General features: G+C 36.6%; 2 protein-coding genes across 4 annotated transcripts; one reads left to right on the forward strand and one right to left on the reverse strand.

Moving 5' to 3' along the window:
- Positions 1–1,085: 1,085 nt before the first annotated feature.
- LOC112701372 (early nodulin-like protein 20) lies at positions 1,086–2,394 on the reverse strand. Its single transcript, XM_025752138.1, has 2 exons — positions 2,387–2,394; positions 1,086–1,389 (listed from the first exon to the last, which is right to left on the reverse strand). Exons 1-2 carry the CDS (start codon positions 2,392–2,394, stop codon positions 1,086–1,088), a joined length of 312 nt encoding a protein of 103 aa, XP_025607923.1.
- On the forward strand, positions 1,893–6,943 carry LOC112702931 (protein FAR1-RELATED SEQUENCE 5). 3 transcript variants are annotated; one of them, XM_072199373.1, is made up of 4 exons: positions 1,893–2,338; positions 2,505–6,180; positions 6,336–6,509; positions 6,599–6,943. In XM_072199373.1, exons 2-3 carry the CDS (start codon positions 3,988–3,990, stop codon positions 6,468–6,470), a joined length of 2,328 nt encoding a protein of 775 aa, XP_072055474.1. In that variant the 5' UTR covers positions 1,893–2,338; positions 2,505–3,987; the 3' UTR covers positions 6,471–6,509; positions 6,599–6,943. The 3 variants fall into 3 exon arrangements, with proteins under 3 accessions (XP_072055474.1, XP_025609952.1, XP_072055475.1); XM_025754167.3 differs by having other exon boundaries at positions 3,948–6,180; XM_072199374.1 differs by having other exon boundaries at positions 1,942–2,338; positions 3,611–6,180.
- The last annotated feature ends 1,354 nt before the right edge of the window (positions 6,944–8,297 follow it).

Here is an 8,297-nt window from a genome sequence, read left to right on the forward strand (position 1 = left end):
GTCATAATAATTAAATTATAAAATTAAATAAATATTAAATTAACTTTATCATTATTTTATTTTTAAAAATATATTTTAGTCATTGAAATTTATCGACGATCTAGCCATAAAAAAGATATATTCAAATAATTTAGAATTCATAAAACTTTATTAATATTATCAACCATCTAACCGTGGATATACAATTAACGAATTCATAATTAATTTTTAAAATTTAATTCATTATTGAACGGCTATGATGTTGATAAAGGCTACATGTCGATAATATTACTGCACGCCAGCTGGCAGCTGGTGCCAAGGTGGCGCTATAGTTTAGGGACGATTACCAACAGTTAAGCCGTTAAAACGGTCAAGGATATTAATATTATGGGAAGTTCTATGGTGTGGATGGGTAAAAAAATCCACACCTGTGGATATTATGTGGCAAGCCTCATATGTTAACACGTTTTGTTTGGCATAGTGAGAAGTTTAGTTGATGGGACAGTTGGACAGGGAGGTACAGTGGATTTGCAGCGGTACTGCATAGTGCAACAAAGTTAATAAGTTTAATTAGATGTTAATTTTTTTTGGCATGTTGGGATTATTGGACAAGTTTAATTTTTTTTCTGTCTATGTGGCCAGGAGTGGGTTTTGGGCTTTGATCATATTTTTGTATTTGCAAGTGTGCAGAACAAAATTTCTTGTTGATAAAAAGTTAGAGAAATATAACATTAATTTTGAGTAATTTGTCATGACAAATAAATGATGGGTGAGTTTTGAATAAAATATTTTTTTTGAAACATCTTCTTTTTTTATTTTTTTAAAAAATAAAAATAATTTTATTTATTTTTAAAAATTACGTAACAAATTTTTGTCTACTAATTATGTTTAGATATAATAATATAAAAAATAATTTTTTAAAATATAAATATCTTTTCTAAAAAAATAAAAAATTGTAGCTTCTAAAAACAATATTTTTTTTTATAGTGAAAAGACGCTCTAAATTTTTATGATTCATTCAATTACTATTTCAAAGAGACTATAAATCCCAACACAACCATTACAATTGGTCCTATGATAATGTTCTATTTGTGATCTAACTATTATCATTTGAAGATGATGATGCCCCACATCAATATTAAGAGAATCACAAGATTTTGGTTGATACCAACGGTACAAGATGAAGATTTATTATGTCCTGGTAATGGACTTGGTGCAGCATTTTCAACATTAATTGCAACTTTCAAACCATTCCAACAGAAACCACCTGAACTCAAGAAGTAATAGGTCTTCACTTCTTTCAGTTCAATGACATCTTTTCCACCTCCCCTTGTTATGTTCTTAATGAAATCTTTGTCTATGCAGTTCTCATAGCTTATCTTATTCACTTCCAACACATTTTGCATGTGCCTGTCATATCCAAAATCTATAACAAATTACCAATTATGAAAAACATTAGTTAATTATGTGAAATTTTATTCATTGTTCATAATATATTGTATTTTGTAAAAGAAACAATGAAAAAGAAAATCATTTTGTTCTTGTTATTCTCTTCACCAAATTTTGGAAATATAAAAATGAAATAAAATGATGTTATATTTAAAGAAGAAATTGAATTGAAAAGTATTTGATCATATCAAACATGTCTTTAGGTGTCATATAACATTGCTTTCACGCACAAGGAATAAAATATATGGAATTCTAATATTTAGATGTATGAACAAATATATAACATTAAAAAGGAAGTGGACTAAGCTTATTTAACTGCCAAAAATATTTTGGGGCCGGTGATATGTGGAAGACCGTCGAATTAAAAATCATTAAGAAACTAACCATAAAAAAACCATTAAGAACTGTCGAACCAAACCGGAAAGTCGGACCGAATATAAATGAAACGGTTCAGAGAAGACGACGTCGTTTCGTTACTTTGAAAGGGGGAAAGGGATTGCACGCGTTATCCCCCCTTCTCCAATTCATTCCTGCAGAAAATTGCTACTTCAACTAGCCTCCGACGCAGTAAGCAAACCCTAGCCTCCCGCATAACTTGTCGCCGTCAACGGGAGTGGTCAACTGCACCCGCCGTTCGTCGCACCCAAGGAATTCCGCTGTGCTGCTCTTATGCCTATCCCTGTATCGTCCGCGTCTGCTGCTCGCCTATCGGACCTGTGCTAGCCAGCTCGCGGATCCGTTAGGCAGTGAGTGGTCTGCATGGTGGTTCCTGCACGCAGTCCCCGAGTGTCGTCGCAGTTATTGGGTTCTCGTGTTTCGGCTTTCTTGTCGCCGCTGGCAGAAGGAAGTCGCGGAAAATCCTGATTGCTTGCGTTTGGAGGGGAGGTCGCGGCGTCGCCGTCGCCCGTTGGTGAGTCTCTGCACCATGCCTACTATGTTTCGTATTGTTCAGATTTACCTTCCCATCGTATATATGTATGTTGCTGAAAATGTATTCAATAAATTTGCCATGTTGCGGAAGTAAATGTTGCGATAAATCGGGACTTTACTAGGGTTTGTTAAATTTGTTGCTGTAGGTTGAATTTGTTGCTTCCCAATTAGAGAACCAGAACTTAATGCTCAGTCAGTGTTTGCTTGATTGGCGTTGAACATTGATTGTATTTGATTGTGAATTCTAAATTCAGAACCATAAAATTTTAAATTTGCACTGCCTATGTAACTTATTCACTGTTAGTTCATTTTTTTTGTTGTTGTCAATCATTGTGACGAGGCTGGTTAATATTGGGTTGAAAAGTGTTGAATGTTTAATAATGTTTCGTTGTTTGTAGCTTGTGTTCTTGTTAAATAATTTGCAATTCATGATCTTTTTATTTATGATACGCTTCATGTGTTTAATTTCACACTACTTGTAGCATTTGAAATAAGTTTATGATAACTGCGATGCAATAATCTGCTTGGATAGGTGATGTAATTATTGAGTTCAATAGGTTGGGTTTTTTTGTTCTTGTTATTAGTAAGACATGGATAGTATTTTTACTGCATTCCAAAAATTTTAAATTTGCACTGCCTATTTAACTTATTCACTGTTGGTTCATTATTTTTTGTACTTGTTAATCATCGTGACGAGCCTAGTTAAAATATGGCTGAAAAGTGTTGAAAGTTTAATCATGTTTCGTTGTTCATTACTTGTGTTGTTGTTAAATAATTTGCAATACGTGATGTTTTGATTTATTATACGCTTCATGTGTTTAATTTCACACTGCTTCTAGCATTTGAAATAAGTTTATGATAACTGCGATTTAATAATCTGTTTGGATAGGTGCTGTAATTATTGAGTTCAAGAGGTTGAGTTTTGCTCTTCTTGTTATTAGTAAGACATGGATAGTATTTTTACTGCGTTCAGAACCTTAAAATTTTAAATTTGCACTGCCTATGCAACTTATTCAGTGTTCGTTCATTATTTTTTGTAGTTGTTAATCATTGTGACGACCGTAATAAAAATTTGGCTGAAAAGTGTTGAAAGTTTAATCATGTTTCATTGTTCCTAACTTGTGTTGTTGTTAAATAATTTGCAATACGTGATCTTTTGATTTATTATACGCTTCATGGGTTTAATTTCACACTGCTTCTAGCATTTGAAATAAGTTTATGATAACTGCGATTTAATAATATGCTTGGATAGGTGCTGTAATTATTGAGTTCAAGAGGTTGAGTTTTGACCTTCTTGTTATTAATAAGACATGGATAGTATTTTTACTACGTTGGCACATTTATTTCTGAGTTTGCTGTGGGCTTGGGTGCTGTGTGGTAACTAGCACTTGTCACTTTTGTTGGAATTCATTTGGTAGCTATCATTGGAGGGTATCGTTGCATGTATTTAAGATAACAAAATGGTATATAGCGGTGGGTTCGTTGACCTAACAAGCTTATGTTTTATTTGGGGGACAAGAGATTTGTGTGGTTGGTTTTGTGCAGTATTGTTGGATTATTTTTTTTTTTCAATTGAGCTTAATTTCCAGGCATGCTTTAAGAATTTGGCACTGTGTGGTGAATATTTTGATGGACGTTCCCGAGGCTGTTGACATTAATGCAATGTGTGAGGAGGGGGCAGGCGTGATGGGCGCAGTCGATTTTGGAGATGTAGCCGATATAACAGAAAATGATATTTTGAGGAAGGTGTTTCGTAGCGAAGACGATGCATACGAGTTTTATAAGAGATTAGGAAAATTCTACGGGTTTGGTATAAGAAGGGGAGACATGTTCAAGGATGAGAAGGGTAATTTGGTTCGGAGAAGATTTTTTTGCAATAGAGAGGGACAGAGAGATAAGAAACATTATAACAGGATCGACAGGAAGAGGCCTCACAAGCCGGAGACAAGGATGAATTGTGAAGCAAGAATGTGTATATATTTAGATAAGGACAGCTCGTTGTGGAGGGTCAAGAAAATCATTTTGAACCACAATCACGACATGACTCATCCTGGAATGGTCCATCTAATTACAAGTTTTCGTTCGTTGACGGATGCTGCGAAAGCCCAATTAGATGGGTTTCAAGGTTGTGGCATCTCCACGGCAAAGACAATGCGGTACATGGCTGGGGTATCTGGAGGGTATTCATTGGTAGGTTTTTTGAAGAAAGATGCTTATAACTACGTGGATAAGAGGCGTCGTGCAAAGATAGTTGACGGAGACGCGAACGCAACTATAGTGTACTTGGAGGGTAAAGTCGATGCAGACCCAACTTCGATGGCAAGGTATAATGTGACAGAAGACGAGATGCTAGCGAATTTACTGTGGGCAGATGGTGGCAACAGGATAGATTACCAATACTTTGGAGACGTACTTGCATTCGACTCAACCTATAAGAAGAACAAATACAAGAGGCTGCTGGTGATTTTCTCAGGATGTAATAACCACAAGCAAACATGTATTTTTGGGTTTGGTTTGGTGTTAGATGAGAGCATTGCATCATACACGTGGCTGTTGGAGAATTTCTTGGAGGTCATGTGCAGCAAGCAGCCTTCTGTTGTTGTCACAGACGGTGATGACTCAATTCGAGAAGCCGTTCAAACAATTTTTCCAAATGCCACGCATAGGTTATGTGCTTGGCACTTAGAGAAGAATGTCACGTCAAACGTGAAGGATGACAATTTACGTCGGCTTTTTAATCGGTGGATTTATTCTGAAATGAGGGCTGATGACTTTGAGGCAGAGTGGGCTCAGGCCGCAGCCGATTATGGCTTGCAGGATTCACTATGGTGGAACCAAGTCTATGGGAAAAAGGAGATGTGGGCAAATGCTTTCTTGTGCGAGAAATTCTGTGCCGGGTATCGGACAACATCACGGTGCGAAGGGATAAATTCGGTGTGCAAGAATTTTCTTGAATCAAAACACAGTATGTTGGAGCTTGTTCAGAATCTAGAACTTCTTGTGCGAGAGTATAGGAACAATGAGGTGTTGGCACAGTTCAGGTCTATTTATAGTGAACCAGTGCTGACAACCTCGCTGGAATCCCTTGAGCGTCATGCAGCTTCTGTTTACACGAGAGCGGTATTTGTAGATGCTAAACGGGAGATTCAGAGTGTATCTTCAGTTAATTTTGTTGGGGTGAGGCGGTCGTTGACCACAAAGGTGTACACAGTTGAGGAGTACGGTCATCCAGGCCGTCACATTATAGTATTATGTGATAAGAACATGGGTAAATTAGAATGTGGTTGTAATTTTTGGAGAATTCAGGGGTTTCCATGCAAACATATGTTTTTTGTCATGAAGCATGAACACTTGTTGACAATACCTAGTAGTCTAGTGTTGAAGCGTTGGACCAAAGAAGCAAAATCATTAGGCGCATACACTGAGAAAACAGATGACGGGGGTGATAGAGGGTTCTTGCTTCGCCATGGAGCACTTCATTCGGCGTCCAGATGGTTGTTCTTTTTAGGGGCCCAGAAGGTTGGGTTATTCGGTGTTGCTTTGGAGGGGATTCGCCGACTATGTGCAACATTGGAATCAGAGTTAGCCAATGGTGTTCATCCTACCAAGTCTAAGCAATGCGGTGAAATTCGAGATCCAGTTGTTGTGCGAACAAAGGGAGCACCAAGGGGTCATAAGAGAAAGGCGTCCAAGAGAAAGTGTGCCAACTGCAACAAGCCGGGACATACAAAGAGGACTTGCACAGATGGAAGGCCTTGTCGGGGAAAAAAAACCCGAGTGGATACATTCAATTCGGCTGAGGACGGGGGACAAAGTGAGGAGGTAATTTAGAATTTAATATAAATTTATTTGTTCGTAACGGGTGAATATTTTTAAGTTGCTTATATACTATGCAAGTTCTTGCATCTAAATTAAGTTTTTTGATGTGAAGAACCTTTTACTCATATGTGAATCAGTAACAACTGTGACTTATTTAGGTGGCTGAACTGGAAGCGACCGGATCCAATGATCAAACTATTGGGGTAGAACACGTGATCGGAGGTGGGTCTGTTCGAATGCCGCAGGTAGAACTAATCAATACGGTTCCATTTTGCAGATACCGTGGGCAGTAGTCATTCGGAATGAGCGATGATATTGGTCAAAATCACCAGGTTTGTTAATACACGCATAAACATTTACTATGTTAGGGTAATAGGGTGTGCCATGTCGTTCACGAATTTGGTAAATGACACTGTTTCAGGTTCAGAAACTACTCCACAACTTCTCTAAACTGATGTAGATGAGTGGAACATTCGTTCGAGTATTCAAACCAACCGCATGGTGGTTCATATGGAGTAGTTTTGTGTGATAGGGTTTGTTGAAACCATCCGTAGCCTTTTTAATGTTGCTTTCATGTTAAACTAATCCATGTATAGTAGCATGGGGACCAACATGTTTAACCTTATGTTGTTTATCCTATTGAGATGTTTAGGTGTAATGCAGGTAATTATCGTAGCGAGAAGCACTGTTGCATTTTCAGTCGTATTTATATGTTCAACTATTTAATATGTTTTATTAAAGAGCTTACATAAGGAGTTACTGTTAATACAACATGGGTGCTGAAATAAGGTAATGTCTTACGAGAAAAACGCAAAACTGGATAAATGAGTGATGTTAGGTGCTTTCTTCTATTTGGAAAGTTTGGTTGCGATGGGCTAAGTAATGGTAGTTATGTAGCAGATATAAGTGTTAAGAACAAGTATTCTACATTGTTGGGAGTTTGCTGTACCAGGATAAAAAAAATTTCCTATTAAATATTAGGTCCGTAGGGAATAACAACACGGTCACAACATATCAGGTTGGTCAGTTCCCACTATAGGTGAATCATTGTATATTGAGTCACCGAAAACGACTTAATCTTTATAATCTGCAATTACATCCAATAAGAAGTTGTATTTAATTTAGTAGTTTCGCGGCCCATTTTGGTTAGTATTATTACATGTTGACTTAATATATATACATATCCTACTACATTAAGTTTATTTCAAAATAATATACGCTTTCTTTTGTGTTAAGTTAATTTTTTTATTAAAATTGATTTAGAAAAAACAGTAAATACATAATCTCAAAGAACAATAATACTTAAGTTTTCTGTATTAGTTAATTAATTGAACATATTAACATTTTGTTTCTTTAATTTAAATACAACTAAAATTGTTAGTGATTTTTAAAAAAAATATTTAACAGAAAAAATTTTAATAAATTTAAGAACGTTGTCATAGCCCAAAAAATGAAGTCATACTTTGTCTTCTTAATTGTGTACCCACACAAAAAATTGAACCCACTTAATTCCTAAGGGATCAAGGGTCTGAGACAACAAAAGGGCCAGTTCATCTTCACCCTTAACCCAACCATAAAGGTTTACCAATGGTGCCTCTTTATATCAACCAAACAGCCCATCATCGGGAACATGTTGGTTGGAACTAAAGGGGCATTTTACATCACATACTCCTCATATAATGTTTAAACATTCCAGCATGATAAGATTCAAAAAAACCAAAAAAACAAAAAATATTCCATAATTGGCCACCAAAAAAGGGTACATCTTGGCTGAGTACATTCTATATGGTTGGGCTTGTAGTAACATCCACCTGGTCAGTCATCTTCTTAGTCTTTCTGGATGATTTCCTACATATTTTGTCCCAATATTCTACAGCTTTCCGGCCGATTTCAGCTCGATATGGATTGTGTCTTCCCAATACAATATCAATTGCTAACCTCATTCTTGTATGTTCGTTAACAACCTACAAAACGGAAAACGTTACAACAGAATCAGTATTAGGAAACGCTGAATTTGCTATCCTATTGACGGCACATCAACTGGTATCTTGAGTTACCGGTAGGTCGTAGTTACTCCACAGATGGGATTGGATCATCCATTGAGCGACCCACACTCCGCA

Source organism: Arachis hypogaea, chromosome 7 (genome assembly GCF_003086295.3).
Source record: "Arachis hypogaea cultivar Tifrunner chromosome 7, arahy.Tifrunner.gnm2.J5K5, whole genome shotgun sequence".
Lineage (NCBI taxonomy): Eukaryota > Viridiplantae > Streptophyta > Magnoliopsida > Fabales > Fabaceae > Arachis > Arachis hypogaea.

Excerpts from the sequence above, each read along its gene's own strand:
- LOC112702931 (XM_072199373.1), top strand. The coding sequence starts at position 3,988 with ATGGACGTTCCCGAGGCTGTTGACATTAATGCAATGTGTGAGGAGGGG. Across the intron at positions 6,181-6,335 it reads ACGGGGGACAAAGTGAGGAG|GTGGCTGAACTGGAAGCGAC; the intron begins GTAATTTAGAAT and ends TGACTTATTTAG.